General features: G+C 38.7%; 1 protein-coding gene across 3 annotated transcripts in view; it reads right to left on the bottom strand.

Annotated features, from left to right (window-relative positions):
* The window catches only part of Kcnmb2 (potassium calcium-activated channel subfamily M regulatory beta subunit 2), a 250360-nt gene extending 227116 nt beyond the window's left edge, over nt 1-23244 (bottom strand). Inside the window, exon 1 of one of the 3 annotated variants that reach the window (XM_046466872.2) lies at nt 22809-23244. Coding sequence is in view for 1 of the 3 variants with exons in the window: in XM_046466874.2 (XP_046322830.2) it covers nt 332-591 (260 nt within the window). In the remaining 2 variants the exon portion in view is untranslated. Of the gene's footprint in view, nt 1-317; nt 648-22808 lie in introns of those variants that run through there. The other 2 variants (XM_046466873.2, XM_046466874.2) reach the window with 2 other exon arrangements.
* Nucleotides 23245-23464: the final 220 nt, after the last annotated feature.

Genomic DNA, 23464 nt, shown 5'->3' with positions numbered 1-23464 from the left:
TTAAAATATAAGAAAATGTACACTAGAATCAACAAACAACCCTAAGGCAACTGAGACTTTCTTTCCTTATGAAAGACAGCACTCCCACAAGTTCTCATGTACCTCTGCTCCTGAGTTTGCAGTCATGCAGATTGTCCCAAAGCCAGGAAACATTGCATTTTGTATGGTTTTCCATCTTACAGCCATATTTTGAAAAATCCAACTCAGTGTCGCTCTCTTTAAGAGTAGCATTTGTCTGCATAGCAATCACCAAGCCCTTTACTAGTTTAAAAGGATGAATGTAAAACAACCACAGTGCTCTAGGAGATTCAGCTTACCTACAGTGCTTTACCTTTCAGCCTTGTGGTGCTCACTCTCTCTCTCTTTCTTGGCATGTCCCCTGGGCTCCTGAGATGACCGCAAGAGTACATCGTACACTTGGATAGGAGAAACGGATAAGTGAAGTTTGCCCAGCCACCTTTGTGCCATGATACAAAGCTCAACGGTCAGTGCCAGTCCTGGCACTGCAAGGCATAGGGACAGAGCATTCAACCATGCAAAGTAAACAGCAACTAGCCTAGTGTAACCAACCAAAGGTAGTGAAAAGTCCATTGAAGTGCAGAGATTAGTTTAGAATATTTATTTCAACACATTCCCATTTGCAGGAAAATCACCTGAAGTTGAGACATAAATTTATTTATAATTGAAAAAAAAATTTTGGAATTATAATTCATGAGATTGTTTTTACCATTTTAGAAATTTTGGTAGAAGAATGATGGCAAAAACTAAAATATAAAAAGTCAGACATGAAAGGGACTGAAGAGGTGATCTAGTTCATTCATCTTGTTTTGCACAGTTAAATCACTGTCCTTGCACTCCAGCCAGGCAGGGGAGGAAACCCAGTGATGTTGTCCCCATATGCACTGCCACTTCTTAATTACCTAGAATAAATTCTTTTACAGGTTTTCCAGGCTCTATCTTGCTGGTACTGTAGGCTTGAAAGTTTTCATTTTTCTCTTTGTTAGGATTTCAAACAAGTACTGAGTGTGGCAACTGAATTATTACAGTCGATTATCTGTGTATTCTATAGGCAATTTAAAATTGGGTTAGCTTAAAATGGGAAACTTCACACTAGTCATAAGAAGTTTTTAAAAATTCATTCCAGTCCACAAGTAATAGCAATAAAGAAGAAATTGAACAATTTCTTTCTCTCTTGCAAAGAGCTCAAAACAATTTATGTATTTTCTTATTAATCCTCACAGAAGAATGGTGGCCCTTTTGCTAACTGGGAGCCTCCGTCACAGAGGTCAGGAGCAGAGTGTATACAGGAACTAACTGCCTGGGTGTGGGAATCAGAAGGCTTGATTTCAGCGTCTCTGGGTGGTACTAGCTTGCTGTTTGGTGGTGGTAGAATTTCAGAATTTCTTTGAATCTAAGTCTCTTCATAATTTAAATGGAAGGAATTGGGAGAGTGATCTCCAAGACCCCTCCATGGGAAAGTTCACAGAGACATGAATCCACAGCTGAGATTTTCTTCCTCTTGATAACCCTGCTTAACGTTTTCCCTAAAGCTCTATAGCATTTTTCCAACTCTTCCTTGATTATACCTTTTTCCCTTTCTTTTTCTAAGAGGAACAAATAAAACAGTAATGCCCTCCCCGTTTTTTTTTTTTTTTTGGTCAGTAGTACCACTCAAAAAAGGAGAGAATAAAGCAGTGATTGGACACTTGTCTTATTTATCCTGGTGGAATCCTAATAGTTTTTGTTTTTCTTCTTTTTATTTGGCACTATGGCCTCTTGCATGCCAGGCAAGTACTCTACCGCTGAGCTACATCCCCAGCCCAAATCCTAATAGATGCTCAGAATGTCTGATGTTTCTTTTATGACCCAACCTTACTCCTGCTCCTCACTGTATACATCTCACCTCCACTTTCTCAGATGGAAGCCATCCATAGTGAATTCTTTCAATATCCCTCCTTCAAAATGTTTCAGCTTTTATTTAATCTTATCTCTACTTCTCCACCCTAATTTGGATGTCCTCATCTCAGAGGAAGAAGGTAATCTTTGTCATCCCAAGAAAACCTTCTATAATGGCCTTAATTCAATGCCCAATTCTTCAAAGTTGGTGATTCTCATATCTAGATGCATGGTTGAATCACCTGGGGAAATTGTTAAGTAAAACCAATGCCCATCCTAACAAAAACTGTAATCTGAATCTCTGCAGATAGGGACCAGGCATTAATATTATTTTAAGTATCCTAAGGTGAGTCTTATATTCAAAGAACATTAATAACAAGTGCTCTAGGGACCTGAGTCATTAATTAACCTTTGCTTATTCTTTAGTTTTAATCCATTTTTCTGGCTTCTTCCCTCCAAACTATGAATGTAGTCATCCTCCCTTATTCTTATAAAACCCCTTCCCTTGTCCCTTAGGCTATGATTCTGTGCATGTTTTTCCTTCTCACTTCACCTTCTCAATGGTTCTGCTCCTGTCAGTCCTGAAACTGTTTTCCTTGCTATTACCACATGGCCAACAAAGTCTCCAACTCTTCATTCTCCCTGGACTCTCTTTAGGTCCAGATGCTCCTGTTCACCTTTGCTTTTGTGAAATCATCTTTTCTTTGGGCTTCTGTGCTTTTGCAGCCTGTTGGTTTTCTTCCCATGTCACCAAGGTTTCCTTAAAATGATGAATTCTCAGAGTGTTAGTTGCTTCTCACTGTTCTATGATACATATATTTGGTACAAGGGATTGAATCCAGGGGTGCTTAACATTTAAGCCACATCCTAGCCCTTAGGGTCATGCTAAGTTGCTGAGGCTGGCTTTGAATTTTCAATCCTCCCGCCTCAGCCTCCCAGATGCCAAGATTACAGGTGTGCTCCACCCCAAAGTGATGGCCTAAGTTGAAATAATCACATCTATGAAAATAGCTCTGAAATCTGCATTCCTCTGTATTGCAAGTTACACCTCACCAGGGGAGACCTTCATCTGGATGTCCTTCCTCCACCTCAAACTAGAAACATCCCGGACTGAGTGCTTCATCCTCTGTGGATTCTACTCCTTCTCTGCGAACTCTGGCCAATACTGTCCTCCCAATTTTCTGGACTTTTAAACTCTGGTTATCTTTCATCCTTCTCTCTCTTATTCACTCTCCGTATCCCCTGTATCTGTTTTTTTTTAACCTTTGTAATTTTTAACACATCTCTTTCCTTCTTTTCTTTATAATTCTTATTCAAGCCCTGTTTCAAGCTGGAGATCAAATATTCAGTCTTTCATGAAGCCATTTCAAATTCCCAGGCAAAATTAGTTTTCTCCTCCTTGGTGGTCCTTAAACACTCAAGTATAAAATTTAACACATTCTACTTTTTAATATATCATGACATATGTAGTCTCCATCACTGAATTGCAAAACCCTCAATGTCAGAGACCAGATATTCTTCATTGGTGGGGTTAGTATCAAGAACAAGGGGCTTATAATCTACTTGAGGTTATGGTTTGGATGTGAGGTGTCTCCCCAAAGCTCCTATGTTAATGCAGGAATGTTCAGAGTTGAAATGCTTAGAAATAAGCGCTGTAATCTAATCAGTCCATTCTAGTTTGAAGGAACTAACTGGTGGGTAACTGTAGGAGATGGGTGTGGCTGGAGGAAGTAGGTCACTGAGGGAGTGCCCTGGAAGGGTTCAACTTCCCTGTGGCCCCTTATCCCTTTTTCTTTCTATGCTTCCTTGATCCCTTGAGCACATGACATGGTTGTCTGCCTCACTTTGGGCCCAGTGCAGTGGAGTTGGCTATCAGGGACTGAATCTCTGAAACCATGAGCCAAAATCAACTTTCCCCCCTCTAAGTTGTTCTTGTCAGGTATTTTGGTTAAGGCGATGAAAAGCTAACAAACACACCAAGTAAACAAAATTATCTTCCTATTCCCCCTGGCCCCCTGCAGCTACAACGTAGTGGAAAATGGGTATTGCCATATCGTACAATAGTGGCATGGGGTTTTGTGAACATAGGAGATGCTTTTATAGCAGTGGTTAGTTTTGATTGGTCACCCATCATATCAACACACATTTTTCATATGCCATTTTGTTAAAACCTCCCAACAAATATGCAATATTGGTATTATGAGAACCCATTTTAAAGATGGGAGAAACTGATGCTCAACACATTAAGAGACTTGCTCAAGGTGACAGTACTGGAAGAGCAGGGGTCAAATTCAGGTGCAAAAGCTTATGTTCTTAACACCAGGTGATTGCAACAGATTAAATCAGATCTTGTGTCACATGCAGGGAGTTGGTGGGATAGAGAGGAAGGTTATTTGGTAGGGGAAGTTCTACAGACAGCAAAGAACTGTTTTGTTGTTGGAAAAGAATGGAATGTTCTGTCCAATCTTTCTTTGGATTCTCCTTGTTCTTGGAACTTTCCACCTGCAGAGCCAACTTGAGCAGCAGGCAGCAGGTAACTTCCAGTTCTAACACAGGAGGACACTCTTCCAACATGCCAGCTCCTCTGTCGGTCTACCATTTGTAGCATCTCTCCATCCTGAAGGTGTTGTCTTTAAGAAATCCCAGATAAAATGTCAAGGACCTTAGACTTGGTCACATGTTCTTACCAGCTAATTGCTGAGGAAGGATAATTAGAGGCTTCCAAAGTCCTCTCTACAAGACTCACAACCATGAAAAGTCCCCTGCGGAGAGCAGAGACCCATGTCCTTACACAACATCCATATGCTTTTAGGAACTTGCTGCTTTCTTTTGAGCAGTAATCAATACCAATTTGAAAGCAACTTGAGGGCAAGGGAGCATGTCTTCTAATCTCTGTTATCAACTTTAGAATCTCACTAGACCACTGACTCTGAATGTAAATCCTACTTATTTCATAAAAATAGTGTGAATTTAAGTCCTTTATTTTTAAGAGAAACAAAAAGCATAAATGCTTTCTCATGAAAGGGGCCCAGCAACTGGTTGTTAAAAAGAACAGAGTTAAATTGATTTTTATTTGAGTTACTTGTTCACACATCAGAAAATTAAAAAGGGAAGGAGTCGTCATTTCTGAAAAAGGTTCTATGTTATTCTGATAAGATGAAAATCATTATTTAATTTTAACCATGAATCCTTTGAAAACACTCTCAATGTCACTGTGAGTTGATGTTCCATTCTATAATAATGCATAATGAATAGGCATGGGGTTTTGGTATCAATCGTAGTTTCAAGATTTGGCTCATAAATATGTCAGGTTTGAATTCTTGTTAGATGTTCATCCATTCAAGAGCTGGGGTCGTGGCTCAGCGGTAGAGCACTCGCCTAGCGCGTGAGAGGCCCTGGATTCGATTCTCAGCACCACATAAAAATAATAAATAAATAAAACAAAGGTGTTGTGTCCAACTACAACTAAAAAATAAATATTAAAAAAATAAGCCCACTCAAATTTAATCATAGTCACATAATTTGAAGACTATTATTTTATATGCTTAGTGTTTGGAATTTCTTTTATAACTGTGATTTACAGTACAAAATCTAGAATCAGAATGAGAACACCTGAGTTTGAATCAAGGTCTTAACATTTAATTCTGTAATATGGGGCAAGTTGCAGGAAATCTTTTTGTTTCAGATTCCTCATCTGAAAAAAAAAATGATGAAAATAAATGATTTTAAAAATCCTAGACATTACTTTGTCATCAGAAAGAGATAAGATAATAATATAGGGTGCTTAGTATAGCATCTAACACATAAATAAGTGACAAAAATATTAGCTTTCATTTTAATACTTTTGTTGAAACAATTGGGCTCTGGTATATTGATCTTCAATGATTTCTCCCAGTTACCTACCCTCTTTTTTCTGCTTAGACTCATTGCCTCTGAAGGTTTTGTTTGTGGAAAACCAACCTGAACCATTCCACAGTACCACAAGAATCCCTGAAGCTGGTCACAGAATGCTCTGTACGGAAAGACATTCCTCTGCTCAACCTAGAGCTCTGTCTCCTTCCCCCTCTTTTCTGGCACCCCAGTGGCTTGCCCATGTGTCTGATGGTTTTCAGTAGGCATTCCTAAAAGTCTGTATTGGCCAATATCTAGTTCACATTTCAAAATTGTTTTTCATCAGATCTTGTAAGCACATCCAGATCGATACTAACCCCAACAAGGGTTTTCTTTCTTTTTCTTTTTTTTTAATTTTTGATTTTCTCTTAGCATGATGCCAGATGGCACTTAGGTAAGATAATAAAGGAAATCTGTTTCCTTGCATTTTATATATCTTTCATAAATCTTGACTTGAAATAAACGGCAATTTGGAAGTTCAAGTTTCAGGTGAAGGTTCAGCTTGAATTCCACTTTCCTGTTTTTATTAAAATCGATTTACTTGCATGAATATGAATTACTGCAGTATCATTATAGGGAAAGTTTTTTTTTGACAAACAGAGACAAAAATCCAACCAAGATAACACTTCACAGGACATTTCTTTTTTTCTGCTTATCTTTATTGAAACACTACCAGTAATAAGCCCTTGGGTTTTATTATGCCTTTGAAATATGGATAACATCTAACTCTCATCTACTTAGCAAAGAAGAAAGAAATATAAACACCATTATGGGTGCTGTCAGAAGTGACTGTGGTATTTATTCACAGATCTAGCAGACTACTGAGGCTTAAAATGTGTAACGTATTAGGTCATTGCTTTTGAATACAAATTATAATAATTTCAGCATAATAGGGTGTTTGAATTTCTATAATTTTAAGGAAAAGCAAAAGCAAGGGTAATTTTTATATTTGCTTGAGTTAAAGCAACTACCTCAAACAAACACTCAAACAAACAAACAAACCAACCCCCAAATATTGTACAGAAATGGAAACAACTGTGATCCAAATTCTACCTAATCTAGGGAAAGGTGATTTTATAGGAAAGCAGCCCATATACTACATGGATGAGATAAAGACTAATTTTGGGAAAATGAGAGGGAGAACATAAATTTTATTGTGCCACCGATATATATCGGGTTATGGGAAAATATTGGGCAAAGAGCATTGGGACATATTAATATTTTATCTAAAATGGGTTTTCAGCCTGAATTTTAGAGATTGGTGGCAGACGAGCAGAATATTCTTTGTTTTGTTTTGTTTTGTTATTCAAAAGATAAGACTGTAGAAAAATAGAGAAACAATTTAAGGATATGTTAAGGAAAAAATGTGAAATCTGTTACAAGACATTCTGCTTATCTGCCTAAATCTTCTTTCTCTTTCACTGTTTCTCAGTGTGGAAATTGTGCTAGGAGCATTGTTAAATAAATCATTCTTCACTGGCGCCATTTAGAATCATATCTGTAAACCTTGGTCAGCATCTGGATAAGGACCAGCAGCATGCATCCGGAGTTTGCTTCGTGGGTATGGAGAGAGCAAAGATAGAGGTTAATCCACAGGGAAGCAGATTGCCTGGGTCAGCTGCCCAAGATTTTTGTGCACCCGTCCTGTTACTTCTTTCATTCCTCAGAGCTCTGGGCATCTCCTTGTTAGGATCTCACAATCCAGGTCTAAACAGCTGGGGCATGTGCCCCCGGGCACCTAGCCAGAAAGTGGGTCAAATAGCCAGCAAGTGTCAAATGTGATGTTTGAAGGCCTGGAGGTCAAGTGGCCTTTGCTTGAACCCCAGCTTGACCACCAATGAGTTGTGTACCTTGGGCAATATGATCACACTTTTGGAGTGAGAGTTTTAGGGCTGTTCTGAGCATTAAACCAGAGCATGCATGCAAAGTACTTAATGCAGTTCTTGCATTTAATAGGGGTTCACAAGCTACAGGTGATATTGTCATAGAAAGTGACTTTATCCATACAGTGCTCTATAAATGTGTACTATCGTTGACGTTTTCCAGGTCTTATTGATAATGAGTAACCACATGAAAATGAACAACTCTTTCCCCCATGGTTTTGGCTCTGCATACTTTCTGGAAATGTGAATGTCTTGGTGAATCAGGTTCCAAAGGCAGAGGTCATGGGTCCCTTGTTAGGCCAAGCAGTGTGGTCTGCAGTTGAGGGATAGAGAAATTGGGAAAGAGGTACTGGCTCTGGGACTTTGAGTGTCTTGGGTTTCTCTATTCCTGAAAGAGGGGTGATGATGTCCATCATACAGAGTTGTGAGAATGGCAAGTCAGGAAGTAAAGCAATTCAACTTGAAATCTACAAAGCAGGGTAAGATGCAGCTCATCAACTACCCAGAGGCCGGCTGCCAGGCTTCTCAGAGAGCAGCTGTGCCATTCCTGTGTTCTTACTGGCCATGTGTCAAGTGTCCTCACTCTTTCTTTGGGGATAAAATGTTCCTTTGCACCTGCTCAGTCCTTTAATGCCATTGATTTTTTTTTTTTTTTTTTTTTTACTTTTTTTACTTTTTTACTTTGATACTGAGAATTGAACCTGGGGGCACTTTACCACTGAGTGACATCCCCAGCTTCTTTTATTTTATTTTATTTTTTTTTAATTTTGAGACAGTGATTCTCTACGTTACTGAGGCTTGCCTCGAATTTTCAATCCTCCCATCTCCGCCTCCTGAGTTTCTGGGTTTACAGGTGTGTGCCACCATGCCCTGGTGGGTTTGACTCTCAACTTCTTTGTGCAAAATGATTTCCCACATTTGCCACTGGATTAGTAAACCCCAAAAATACAAAATCCAAAGCCCTTCCTCTTTAAACTCTATAAGATTTGACAAGATGACCCACTCCCTCCTTGACAATGACAGGCTCCCTTAATGATCAGCTCTTCATGCTGCACTGTGCTGGCCATCTTGTGTACATGATTTCATTGAACTTGCACAAAGCTCCCATGTGCTCGGGATTACAGCCTCATTTATCAGAAGGAGAAACTGAGGCACAGAAGTGTTAGTGGCAAAAAAAGAAACTCAAATCCTGTTAGTTCTGAGACTCCATCTTGGACTTTCCTCATTTTTTTTTTTTTACTTTCAATTTGTAATTTTTCTCATCTCTTAAAATATCCAAAGCATTGTGGACCTTTGTTAGGGCTTTTGTCCCATTCCTAACTCATAGGAACTTGATACACCTTATTAATACTTTGTAAACATTGAGGACTTCTTTCAGCTTAATATCTTGGTGGGGCAAAGTGATTTTTTTAATAAATGAAGCATTAGACAAAAGAGTATTTCCTTGAAATGGCAAGTTTGAAGTGTTAAAGTAAAAACACAAGAACAGCATGGACTCCTTCCTGTCTCATTTACCTTTAAATCAGCATAACTCTGACATTCTGAAGTTAAGAATTTCCTTTTGAGCCAGGTGTGGTGGCACAGGCCTATAATCCTAGTGGCTAGGGAGGGTGAGGAAGGAGGATCACAAATTCAAGGCCTCAGCAATTTAGTGAGTTCCTAAGCAACTTAGGGAGACCCTGTCTCTAAATAAAATATAAAGAAGGAATGGGGATGTGGCTTAGTGGTTAAGCTCCCCTGGGTTCAATCCCCAGTGTCAAAAAAAAAAAAAAAGAATTTCCTTTGGGTTCATTGGTCATAGTTGTTTAATTTTTTTTTTTTAATTAAAAACAAGGGAGAGAAATGAAGTACAGTAGATGAGGTAGAGAGAGAAGATGGGTGGGGAGGGGAGGGGAGGGGGGATAGTAGAGGATAGGAAAGGTAGCAGAATACAACAGACACTAGTATGGCAGTATGTAAAAATGTGGATGTGTAACCGATGTGATTCTCCAATCTGTATACGGGGGAAAAATGGGAGTTGATAACCCACTTGAATCAAATGTATGAAATATGATATGTCAAGAGCTATGTAATGTTTTGTTTAATTTTTTAAATTTGTTTGTTTTACCCTAGTACAGGGGAAAGAAAGATAGCTGGACACAAAATATATAGACTTTTCTTAAAAGTTACATTTGAAAACATCATTGGTATTCAGATTAATGAGAATGAATCCTAGCAAGGGTGGAGTGATTTAGGTAAACTCTTAGTAAGGCAATGCACAGGAGAGAAATTTGGGAGATTTGCATGATGCCCGGGTGGAACATAAACAAGAAACAATGAGTGTTGCTGCTTTTCCTGCTGACCTTTATTTAACAGAACTCTCTCATTAGAAAACAGCTTGCTTTAGCTTATTGTTAACATTGCTGTTTGTTCACCTGCTCTGAAAAAAAAGAACAGGCAAGGATCAGCAATGAGATAGATTGATAGTTTGCTTGCATGGTGTCGTTGCTGTTCTCTCTCTAATTCAAATTCTCTCTAATTCTTTTCTTTCTGCAGGGCAATAATTGATACCATTGTTAAATTCAGATACAAATCCAGTGGGCAAGGGGCTGCTATGCAAAGTCAATACAAAACACAGTATAGGATGCAACGATATTTTAAAGGAAATTGTAATAATATATAGAGCACAGCTAAATATAATAGAATGGCCAACTTTGTAGGTGAAAATAATTAAACATTGGTCATTTCAGGTGACTTATATTTTTGTAAGACTCCTCAGCTTATACTGTCCAAAATTCTATAGGATAAGCAATCACCATCCCAGTTAACAAAGACAGATAGTTTGCCCAAAAACACATATTAGGTGAATTTGAAACCCAGCTCAACATTCCATCAACTCATTATTTTATAAAGTATAACTCCTGTTTTTAATATGTAATTAGAAGAAAGAAAAATAAAAAATTATTTGTGTATAGTTATGTGATAAATTAAGTAGCAAAAAGTAAAATTGATAAAAAGAGTTCAAAGATTGGAGAGGTCTCTTCTGTCCTGGAGGGCAATCAATAGAATGGGAAGAGGGAAAAGGGAAGAGAATGAGGGAAGGTTTTATTAGGAAAGGACCACTGAAGGATAGGTGGGATTTTTATAGGTGGAAATAACAAGGGAATGAGACAGTGTTAGTCAGCTTTTTGTAGCTGTGACAAAATGCCTGAGAAAAGCAACTGAAAGTAGGAAAGATCTGTTTGGGCTTATGGTTTCAGATGTTCCAGCCCATGATTGACTGGCTCCATTGTTTCTGAGCTTGTATTAATGCAGTACGTCATGGCAGAAGGGCATGACAGCTGGGAAGAAGCTAAGAGAGGGAGAGAGGGACCAGGGATAAAATATGTCCTCCAAGGACATGCCCCCAAGACCTACTCCATCAACTAGGTCCTGCCTCTACAGTTTCCACCACCTCCAAATAATGTCATCAAATTGTCAATCCACTGATGAGGTCAGAGCACTCATGAACCACTCACTTCCTGAAAGCCTCACCTCTGAACATTGCTGCATTGGTGACCAATCCTTCATCACATGAGCCTTTGGAGACATTAAAACCATAATGAAACTTTCCTGAATGTGTGAAATCCATGGGCAAAGGGACAGAGGTGTGAGTATGTGATGGATGTGTTTGAAGGGTGGCAAGTGGTGTCCTTCAGTTGCAACCCAGGACAGGAAAAGTGGGGGAAATAAAGAATAGGCTGGAAATTTATCTGGACACCAGAAACTGGAGGATCTTGAGAGACTTTATGTGCTTGGTTCAGTGAAAGCCAAGGGTCTGTGCTCAGGGAAGATCCACAACCAAGGTCATGCTTTGGAACTATTCATTTGAAAGGTCTGTTAGAAGAAGAGGATTGCAGAACAGTTTTTCTCAGAAACATATAGATGATGGATCTGTCTATGGTGTTTGGTAATTTTCGGGCCTACTCCAAAAGCTTCTTATTAAATAGAGGCCACACGAACTGATCTTTTTTAAAAAGTTCCCCTGATAATTCTTGTGCAGTTGATTCAAGGACTGTATTTTGAAAAATATCAGACTAGAAGTGAAGAGGTCAGTTAGCAAACTATTTTATAGTCAAGATGTGCAATCAAAGAGCTTTTATTTGGGAAATAAAAGGAACCAGATACAAAAAAAATATTGTGAATGAAGAATCAACAGGACTCAGTCTAATTAGTGTATAGTTGGAAGAGGAGTCAGCTACTTTAAAACCTGGGAAATTGATGGCCTAATGAATAGAAGGATGAGACATGGATGGAAGCATCAGGTCTTGACAAGAGTTTAGTTTTGTCAACTGCCTTTTGGAGTCCAAAGATGGTGGCCACCAGGAAATGTTTATTAGGTAATATGCAACCCAAGACTCAAGTTGGAGAACAAGGTCACGGCTGGAGAGATGGCTGGGGATTCAAGTGCATTAGATGATATTCACAATTACTAAACAAGTTTAGAAAAGTAAGAGAGGAAAAAGAGAATCCTGCAAAGAAAAGATAGGAAAGAACTAAAGGGTAGGAGCGGGGCTGGGAAGTTAGACAGTTTAAACATAATTTAAATCAAGGGAGAGAGAATTTCAAGAAAAAAAACAAAAACAAATAATCACAACAAAAATCCGAGAGAGAGAGTGAGAGAGAGAGAGAGAGAGAGAATATGAATGTATGTGTGTGTTGGGGGGGATGGAAAAAATTAATATAGACTGCAATTTCTAAAGGCTTTTTGAAGTAAGGGAAGTCTAGTCCTGTTCGAGAACCTCACCATCTAGCTGATTATTCACATCAGAGATCCACATTATCCTTGCCACCCTGTTCTGTTTTGCTCACAGTCTCACATTTAGTTCATTACCAGCTCTATGCTATGACATCTAAACATGTCTCCTTCTGGCCACCTGTCTGCCATTTCGCTGCTGCCCATCCAGGCTGCCGTTCTCTGTACTGCTGCCACAACCTTGCAGCTGGCTTCTGGGTATCCTCTCGGGCTCCTCTCTATTTTGATCACAATACTGGAGTCAGAGATTCCCTTACAGAGAGCAGATGTCTTGTCCTGATAACTACCTTGATGGCTTTCCACTGCTCTTAGATATTGGGCAGACTCCTTAGTGTGACCTGTACCATCTTACCTCCTGGTTCTTGGCTGCCTTTCCAGCCTTCTCTCCAATCACAATCATTTGCTGTGATCCTCTAGCCACCCTTGGTCCCTGCCTTCAGGGAATAGTGGTCATCTTCTCTCTGTGTCCGGATTTCTTTTCAATCTAGTTTATTATTATTATTATTATTATTATTATTATTGTTATTATTATTTGTAATGACTTCTCCCTCTAACAATAGCTCCATGAGGGCATGAAACTCTTTGTTCTTTTTTCTCCCTTCCTTTCTGTCTCTAACTCTGTCTCCCCATCTCTGTAAATAGATTGGCATGTCTGCTTGTCTCTAGCATGCAAACATGGACTCACACACAGCACTCTCGGTAAGTGCCAAGCCAAGGTGCCAGTTTGGGTTTGGCCTTGGCACATGCTTTTCCTTGGCCTAGAAAGCTTCTTCTCTGGTGCCTGCTCCTTATATGCTTGCTCTTTTTTCTATTTCTCCACTTTACCACTTAGCATCTCCGTCATCTCTTCCTCGGAGAAGCTTTCCCTGACACCCTTGACTACATTAATGTCTCCAATTAAAAAGCCTCTCAGCGCTTATTACATCTGTAATTGTATATTTATTTATTTGGGAGAGTATTTGAATAATGTCTTTCTCCTCTAGGACTACAAACTCCATCACTGGAGGGGGCAATTACTTCTTATTTGGCTCAGTACTATAAGTCCAGTACTCATCATGGTTCCTAGCCCATACTGGATGTCCAGTGCATATTTATTGAGTAAATGAATAAGTAAATGCAAACGTGAAATGAGGACTATCTTCAAGTATAACAGGTTGGAGAACAGATTAAAATAACAGGCATCTGAGCACATTCACAGGCAGAGGGGAAGGATCTTCTCTTAGCAAAAATACTAACCACCTTCGTATGCCTGAAATCAAAATTACACACAAGACAACTTGTCACACAGGCATATAAATCAGAGCACATCTGCCTCCTTTATATCTTTTTTTTTTTTTCAATTTCAGTTCAGCAGATACTTAAACCACTTATCAATGGGGAAATAGACCTAGGAGATTGAGAAGTAGATTATAATAGACATTCTCTGCCTAGTTTTGTCTGTACCAGGGATATTGTTATTTTTTCTACCCTCAAAAATACTTTCTTAAATTTAGTAATATGTTATCTAAACCATCCTCCTTTAGCTATACACTTTCTCTCTCTCAACAGTTCTTTTGATTCATTCCAACAGAGAAGTGGCTCCTATGCTGTTCTATTTTTATATTTTAAAAGCAAATAGTTACCTTGAGTTGTCTAAACAGAGAGCCTCACAGGCTGTTCCCAAGTACCATACAGGATCAAATAAAACCATGAGGAACCAAAGTTAATCCAGTCACTGGTCATCCTCACAGGGAGGAAGAAAATGGACTAATTTCTCTTATTTTCCCTCTAAGGTTAGGCAAAAAAATTTCTTCTGGAAGTCAGATGATTGTTTTTTTCTTCTAGTTTCTTCATTTGGAATATACTAGGAGATGAAACAAAGAAAATCCAAAGATAATCAGTTATTCCAGAATTACTACAGAAGTACAACCCCCCTGAAGAAGTTTTAGCTCACAGTGATGGAGCATACATTCTTTATGTGACCTGAAATTTTCTGATGCTTATGCAAAACCAAACTTGGGACTTTAAAGACTTTCTCATGAGGGAGAGCTACCAACTGCTCTGTCTCCTTCTCATAAACTGGCTTATACAGCATGTCCAGAATGAGTCTCTGCATCTGATGCAAAGCAAGAAAGAGTCTAGATTTGCATTTGAATTGATGGCTATTTTTAACTTTCTCAGAGTTTCACTAAGAAAGATATTTTGCCTCTGTGGATAAGAGTTATGGAGTTGGGTACTTGACCTTGACCAGCATCCTGGTGAAAAATTGAATGAAAACAAAAAGTCTTAAAAAGTCTGATTAAAAACCGAGCCTATTATTTATAAGGTCCTGAACTATATCTCACAGCTCAGTGGAATTCCTAGACACAAGCAGCCTAGTAAGAACTTCATTTTGAAAAATTTCTAAATCGAGTCTGCCTTTGTAGGAATTCTAGAAGGACTGGTTTTGTAAATTATTTCTAATCCTGGAAATGCCTGTGAGTAATACAATCCAGAAACAAACAGGAAACATCATGACTCTGGAGTGAGCTTCTCTTCCTTCCTCTTCCCTAAGACCCCCACTTACTGCATAGTGCACAAAGTGATTTTATGGAATTAAGATTTATATAGTTTCTAGACCACTAAGTCCCCATTCAAGTAACTTGGTAAATGAAGAGAAAATATTTGCCTGATTTCTATAATATGGCCTTGCCTCAGGGAAGGGGTGAAGAGGAGATTCTCTATTAATAAAACTGTTATTTTAAAGAATATATACATATATGTGTATATATTTAGCATAGTTCTATTCAGGCATGAGTTACCAAAAAAACAGTGTCTGTTCTCAATAAGTTTGTAAACTTTTTATCTGAACTCAAAATTATACTAAAAAGTTTTAGTTACATATTGTGTTACTTGTGTAACTATACTTCTTTACTCATTGAGCGGGTCTGTTGAAAACTGAAAATGAACTCCCAGGTCCAGAGTCTTTTGGAGGTTTAATTCCACAGTTGCGGAAAACACCAAGGTGACAAGGAATCTGCATGTTGGGAATCATCTGACATTTTCCCCATTTAGTTCAAATGCTGCCAAATGTAAACCAAAGCCCTCCTGTCCAGCATTCTAAGCACCTTCTCTTTCTTTCCTGAGAAGTCAGCAGGCTTGACATCTTGACAGCTGACTTATCCCCCATCCCCAGCTGAAATTCTCACCCTGGATCATCTGTCACCCTGGGTTTGATGAGGGAGGGGGCTTAGGCATTTGCTATCTGAGCTGTCAGACTCCAAGGCAGCTTCAGAGTGAAGTTCCCACCATGTGCTTTACAAAGATAGGGTAGCTGCTGTGGGCCAACAGCAGAGAGGAAGGGAGAGGAAAACCGTCAGAAGGAAGATCAGATACAGATGGAGAATATGAAGAGGTGAGAGACCAGGTGATTGAGAGGGTAGTAAGCACAGAGCAGGTCCAGGGCTTATTAACATAAGATAATCCTACTTAGCATCCTGTTTCTGTGTATCATGTATTTGTCCACATGATCTTTTACCCTCTTTAGGTCAAATTGGACACTGCGAAATCTAGTATACAGATCATTAATTCATTCAAGAAACTTACTGAGCAGTAACTACTACAAGAACTCTTCTAGATACTGCAGCAACCATGATACAGTTCTTAACCTTCCAGGGGCTTACAATTTAGTGGGGTGGGTGGAAGGACAGAAATAAATGAATCAAAGACCACAGCATCGTGTTATAAGGCCAAGGGGGAATTATGTGTAGGGTATTTTTGGAACAAAAAGAGCAATATCTTATTAAAATTATTTTTTTAAAAAAGACTTAAACTGTGACATTTTTTATGACAATGGCACCCATACTTTTGGAGAGAGATACTACTGTTGGTTCCGGTTGCTGTGACAGAAGAGGATATGGGAAATTTTAAAAGAAATCTCTATAAGAATACAATCATTAGATGCAGAAATGAAGCTCCAGGGATTCAAAATACAGGAAGTAATCTGGTGCAGGCTGAAGTTCAGAGTTGAAGAAAAGGAAAAGTTCGCCTATGTAGTTGATCAGTATTTGAGAGTTTCTTGATAGTTTAATTGGAGGCACTGAAATTTTTATTGGGCAATTAAATGAAACACCCTTTGCATTCACAAATTAGTCAAGATAAATCTGGAATAATTGATGATGCTAATTGCCTATTTGATGCACATTGTGCACTGAAGTCACATTTTATGATTGTGCATGTGGCTGGCCAACGTGGCCAGACTGTGGCCAGAGTGAAGAGGCTGGAAATTTTAAAAATGGAGCCTGAAAAGGCTGAGGGAAGGTTCTTGGTTGAAGTTTTGTCTCCAGTATCTGTATCCATAAAATTGGGCTTGGTATCTCAGAGAGGCAGTCATTTTTCTTAATTTTTTTACAATTACTTCTTTTTTGGGGGGCCCTAAAAAGAAATGTCACACTTTTCAGGAAAACCTGTCTCTTGTTCTGGTCAGATGCTCCACAGCCTCAAACTTCTCTATAACACCTTGATGATAATGACTCAAATGATATCTATTGAATGAATTTGGAGACATGCAATACCAAGAAATAAAAGCTAAAGAAGGGTTGGGGGTGTGGCTGAAGGTTGGAGCCCTTGCCTACTGAGTATGAGGTCCTGGGTTCAATCCCCAGCATGGTAAAACAATACAAAACAAAAATTAGAGGTGATCTTTAAACAAAACCTCTCAGTGTCATATTCAATTAATGTTCACAATTTCATCTTAGGTAATTATAGTTAAGTACAAATAGATAATACATAATATGTACTCAATTTGTTCTAACACCTAGTGCTAGATTATTTTATTTAATCCTCATGACCTCATAAGTTATATGTTATTTCTATTTGCATTTCTGCAGAGGATAAGGAAACTCAGCAAGCCAAACAATTGGCGACAGGCAAAACTGGTATTAAACCAAGGTGTTCATAGCTGTGAAGCTGGTTCCAGTGTTCATTTATTCTGCATTTAGTTTGTTTGTGGAAGTTGGAGTCTACGTTTTGTCAAGGGAAGAAGTATGTTAGGCACCCATGGTGGGGGGGGGGCTCTTCTTCAGTTTCTCCCTTAAAAGATTCCCCTAATTACTGGCAGCCTTCAGTCACATAATACGTTAAAGATGGTTCATCTGACACTCTGTTTATCAAGAGTCTCTATAAATGAAGGGAGAGAAAATTTTGATAGTTTACTAGATCTTTGACCTTGAGCAATTTGATTAACTTCTACACACCTAAGTGTTCTTATCTGTTCAACGGAAAGTATAATATCAGCAGCTGAGACATGATCTGAGGATTAAATGACAGTGTCAATGGAGAAACTATTACTGCTTAGGCTTCTCCTCTTCTGCCAGGTACTCTGATAGGGAAGTGGCATACAGATCACATTTAACCATTAACCCAAAAAAGTTGATATTACTGTCATGAAGTACCAAATAGGAAACGGAGGCTCAGTAACATTTTAACAACTTGCCCAAGGCTTCCTACTTATCAAGCAGAGAGAGTCAGATTCAGACCAAGTTTTTCGATTCTTAAAGCCTGTGCTTATCTCAGATGATATGTCTTTTTCATAGTGCACCACTTCCTTGACTATAAAACATTCTAGAAATACTGGACTTTGTCATTTATACCCAATTTGGAAAATAAGATTATTTTATTATACTTTATTAAGTATTTGAAAACAAACACTTTACAAATGGCACAACATCTCTGTTAAATTGATCATGAAATTGTTCCATGCTGATTTAGGGTGAATGAAAGTGAATGGTACAGTTATTGATTATTATGGCTCGTTCTTATTGCCACATGCTATTTCAGGCTTGATCCTGAAAGGCATATTGATGCCAATTGCAACTTTCAACGTGGTTTTGCCATTCCTTCCCTGACCAACAAGAGAGAGCAAAGAAAATATAGACCATGTTTATATCCATAGTCATTTTCATAGGAGATCTGTAAAGATGTCCTTTTTGAAATAGAAGTCATCTTCCAGATAAGATCAAATTCAGGCAAATTGAATTTTTATTTACTTTGACATAGATTGGAATCAGTGATGTGACTTTTTCCCCCATCCTGTGCAGAGACGAGGAAGAAAATCATCTTACTAAATTTTCTTGACTTTTTTGAAAGTGTTCAGTATCTTTCTTTTTTGGAAAGAGCAACAGGGTGTTATGACACTGAGCTCTGACTCTACAGTTGAAATATTTACACTTAGAATCTAATGCTCCTAATGAATTTTGATAGGGCAAAACATTGAATTCCTATGTTGAACAACTTATTCATTCATTCGACAATTGTGTGTTGTGTGCCTACTACATAAGAGACCCTATTCTAGATGGAACAGCAGGGAAAAAGCAAGACCACTGTTTTCATCAGGCTTACATTCTAGCAGGGGGAAGATAGACAAGGGAAACTTAGCATGTAACTTGTCGGGAATATTATGGTTTGCTGTAGAGATAGGAAGGCATGGGCTAGGAATGAGAAGTGAGCAAGGTGGCGTGTTTTAAAAGACAGTTTTCAAGGAAGTCTTCTCTGATAAAGTGACTTTTAACAGGGACCTGAAAAAGTGAAATGGCTACCTACGTGAAGAGCTTCCTGGGTGTCAGGAATAGCAAAGTTGAGGGCTGTAGGTTTAAAGTGTGCAGTGAGTTTGAAGAATAGCACAGGAGACGGGTGTGACCAAAGTGAGGTGGGAACAGGTTGGTGTTGACAGAGGAGGAAGGGAAAACCAGATGACTCAAGGGCCTGGGGGCCATTGCAAGCTTTGGGCTTCTGTCTGCAGTTGGATGAGAAGACTGGAGGCTTCTTAGCAGCACTTATGATTTAATTTTAATTTGATATGACCAAGTCTGTGTTGGGTACAGAATTAAATGTGTATACAAGAGCAGAGGGAGACAAAGAGATCGATTGTGAAAAAAAGACAATACATTTGGGAATTGGTGGTCAGTAGTGGAAATAACAAGAAATTGAATTTTAGGTATATTTTGAAGGTAGAGGCAAAAGAATTTTCTATGACATGGGAAGGAAAAAGAAGTTTCAAAGAAGACTCCCAGATTTTTCTTCTAAGCAAGTGGAGTAATGGAATTTCCATTTACATACATAGAGAAAATATGGACAGAGGATATTTTGTATGGAATATGTTAAGTGTAGAATGACTATAGGACATTTAAGTGGAAATGTTATGTAGCAAGTTATGTAAGTATGAGACTGGAAGGCAGTCTAGGTTAGGGATTAGAATTTGGGTGGTTTTTAAAGTTTAAAGACTGGATCTGACTGATTTAGAACTTAGTGTAGATAAAGAAGAGATTTCCAGTTATGATATAAAACACTCCAACATTTTAAGATTTAGCAGATAATGAAGAACCAGAAAAAGAGTTTTTGAAAATTATCTATTTATACAGTAAGTAGAAATCACACACACACACACACACACACACACACAGTCTCCTTTCCTAAGAAACCTGAGTGAAGAGGTAGGAGGCACTCTCTGAGGAAGAATGATGCTGAGTTTTTCATTATCTATTAAAAACTCCAAGGAAACCCTGGCAGAAAAATGGCATCTCTGCTCCGTCTTGGTTGAACAAATAATTCACTTTGGAATTTGGGGTGAAGCACATGATCTGAATGGGCAAAGATGGCAATGCAGTTTAAAAAGGAGATACAGATAAACTTTCATGATTGTCTTCTTGTGTCTGTTAATACACTACACGCTCTTTGAAAAATAAAAACTTTAGCAACTGTGCAAAGAAAGAGTACAAAATGCATCTATCATTACACCAATCAATGAGTTACCTGCTGTTAACATTGTGGTGCACTTTTTTTTTTCATGCACATGTGTATACTAACGACATTTAGGATTTTATTGTATGTACATTATTATAGTCTGCTATTTGATATAATATCAAAGATTTTTTGAAAATTCATTTTTCATGGTGTTTTGGTGAGAGAAGGGAGATGATTGGAGAGAAGAATGCGCTAGTGTGAGCAATGTCTTGTCCAATGTCACTGAATAAAGTGGGATGGTGACAGTGTGTATGTACAAGAGAAAGAACAAACTGACTCTGGATTCTCAGTCGTGGTAACTGATGTAGTGACTATGTTGCCCATAGAACCAAGATGGTGATACTGACTTTGCTTATTTTTTTATGTCAGGATGGATTCCGGAGTTTCCTCTTATACAGATGGGGGATTGTTTGCTTTCCTTACTAGATATAGCAGCAACCTCAAGGGAAGAATGTTTGGGAACATTTTGGCTACCCATGTAAATGGGCAATGAAATTAATTTGTGACACAAAGTAGATTGTTTGAATAATTTACTTGGCTTGGCTTGCCTCACAGCTGACAAGAAAAATAGTCATCATTCTCCTCTAGTTTGCATTTTTGTGGGAGATACAGTCAAAACACACCAGCAAGATTTCATGTAGCAACTTTCCCCATAAGTCCGTGAAAATGTTGAAAAATCATCCAGATTTACCAGTAAAATACTAAGAGCATAACCACGACAAGATCATTTCTCCCATTGACATGTCTCATGGCACGAATCACCTCTAAAGTAAGTATTGGATATGATTAGATTCATAAGATATTGGTAAAACCAGAGTCAATGAAAGTCCTCTTAAAATTGATAAGATCAATAGAAATACTATCCCTTTATAAACTTTTGCCATCATTAAGTAAAATATGTCTCTGTGTTTCTGTGTATCTCAAGCTCTCTCTTCCTACAGATAGGTTCTTGACTGGTGTGCTCAATTGGCTGGAGAATGGGACTTGACAAGGTCAAGGTCACACTTTCTGCTGGCCACAAAGAAGCAGAAAACTATGTCATAGCCATCAATAGCACCAGGAATCCCACACAGTCGTTTCGTGGATATGTGCTCTTGGTCACATAGGAGATTTAGAGAGAGAGAGTTTAGCTGGTTCAGTAACATCCATTACATTGTTATGAAAAGCAGACACACAACTTCAGGCACAGATGCCACCGGCTATGGGGCAGCGATTTCAACTTTTCATGAGAATAGCAGTATATACACAGAAGCTCATAAATGCACAAACTTGATTGCATCAGAAAAAAGCAAAAGCCCCACTTAGCCTTAATTCCATTATTTAGCTAAAAACAAACACACAGCAATTATCTTTCACTTTTGTTTCTAGTTAATACTGCATTAATACCAAAGTTGTAGACTTAATTGAAGAATACTACATTCTTTTACATAAATGCTAGTATTTTTTTTGTATCTTTACCATTCAATATAACCAAATCAATGCATAAGAACACAAAGTTTTTCAAAATAGAAAGTGATATCTTTACATCTCAGAGTTTGTGAAGTCCATCGGAGAAATAAGACAACATTACCGAGGATTCATTCACTACGTTGCTGCCACTTCACAGGGAGGGTCATGTGCAATGACAAAGATTGAAAGTTGCACCACAGATCAAGTTAGGGAAACACAGGTTTCTGATCATTGCACTTTTGCTTCAAAGATCTCAGCCTGTGATTTCCTGACATTTCCTATTCCGATGGAGCTCTACCAATCCCACATAAAGTACAAAGCAGTGTAAGTGCCTCTGCAAATCTACTCATTATCCACTGGACTTGGAACCCAACTGCCCCTCTCATCTTTCAAGGAGAATTGTGCTTTTATGCTGTTCATTTAAAAAAAAAAAAAGGTAAAAACGTCAAGACCATAACCTCTAACGAATCGCATTTACATCTGCAGCCCCGGCAATTGTTCAAAAGCAAGAGCAGACACAGAGAGAAAGCCCCTTCTTCAGTCTAAAACTCTTAATCTCCTTTAGCAAAACCTTTAATACAAACAGTGTGGATCAGCCTTTCAATATGCAAGATGGACGAAGGTACCCAATTTCCTTCTATGATAGATTAAACCCCAAATAGTTCTTTATGAGGGAAATCCATCATAATCTTCCAATTTCTCCTTTAAAAACCACACTCTGAGTACCAAAAGCACATTGACCATGGCACTAAAAATATTTACCTAACAGGTTTCAGGAGCCTCCTCTTTATTTTTTTGGACCTTTATGCCTCCCACCCGCCAAAGTCTTCACTCAACCCTCCCACTAGCCCCGCTGGCACCACAGATAAGAAGCAAACTGTTTTCTCCGTGACCTCTAAGCATTCTACTCAATGGGAAAAGCAACGTGGAATGCACACTCAGCAGGCTATGAGCCAGCCTGGAGCTGGTTAGTCCTCGAGGCATTTCTGTCATAAAACATAATACCCTCCACTGTGTTTTGCTCTAAGCAGACGGTCTCCCACTCCCCTTCCTGCTTCTCACTCGCACCTGGCTGCAATTCGTGACCCACACAGCACAGAGCAAACAAAAAGCACGGAAACAGCAACAGATTCCTTTGTTTTACATGCAAATCCTACCTCCGGTAGTTGTCACATCTTCCTCAAAAGCCACGCTTAATTTTTAATGACAGCGATCCAGTGCAGTCTTCCAAATAGCCACCGTAATCATCATTACCTCTCGTGCCTAAAGCCTTTGTAGACCATTAATGTCACAACCCTTGCTAACTCATAGCTTTAATACTCCTTGCTCAAAATGTCTGAAAGAGTTTGGAAGGACAATAGGAGTGACAGGCACGCTAGACAGCCATGCTTAAAATTAGTTGTCGGAAGCTCCGTTGAAGCTGCTTCATACTGTTTTTAAAGCGTGCAGGAGGTAGGATTTATTAGCCTATGATAGGCATGCTGTTTCTGTTTTTATTAAATACTGTAATAGGCTGTCTGTTAGCAATGCTGTGATAGGTCCAGCATCACTTCCCCACTGCTTTCGAATTCTCATATTAAAAAGGGAGAGAGGGCTCAGACTTCCTTCCCACAGACAACACCCTGCCTACTGGATCAGATTTCCAAATCCTCTGTAACTACAGGAGAAAGAACTTTTGTAAATAGGTTTTTCTACATGGAAAGTGAACTTGAGAATAAATGCTATTGGATTTTCTTCCTCCTAGCAAGGAGATCCCCGCTCTTCCCAATTACAAAAATAAGTGATCTTTAGAGTTAGGTAAGAGAATCAATCA

The sequence above is a fragment of the Marmota monax genome, unplaced genomic scaffold (assembly GCF_021218885.2).
Source record: "Marmota monax isolate L192 unplaced genomic scaffold, Marmota_monax_Labrador192_F-V1.1 WCK01_AAM20220418_F8-fsc00074, whole genome shotgun sequence".
In the NCBI taxonomy this organism is placed as follows: domain Eukaryota; kingdom Metazoa; phylum Chordata; class Mammalia; order Rodentia; family Sciuridae; genus Marmota; species Marmota monax.
This window is presented reverse-complemented; position numbering and strand designations above follow the sequence as displayed.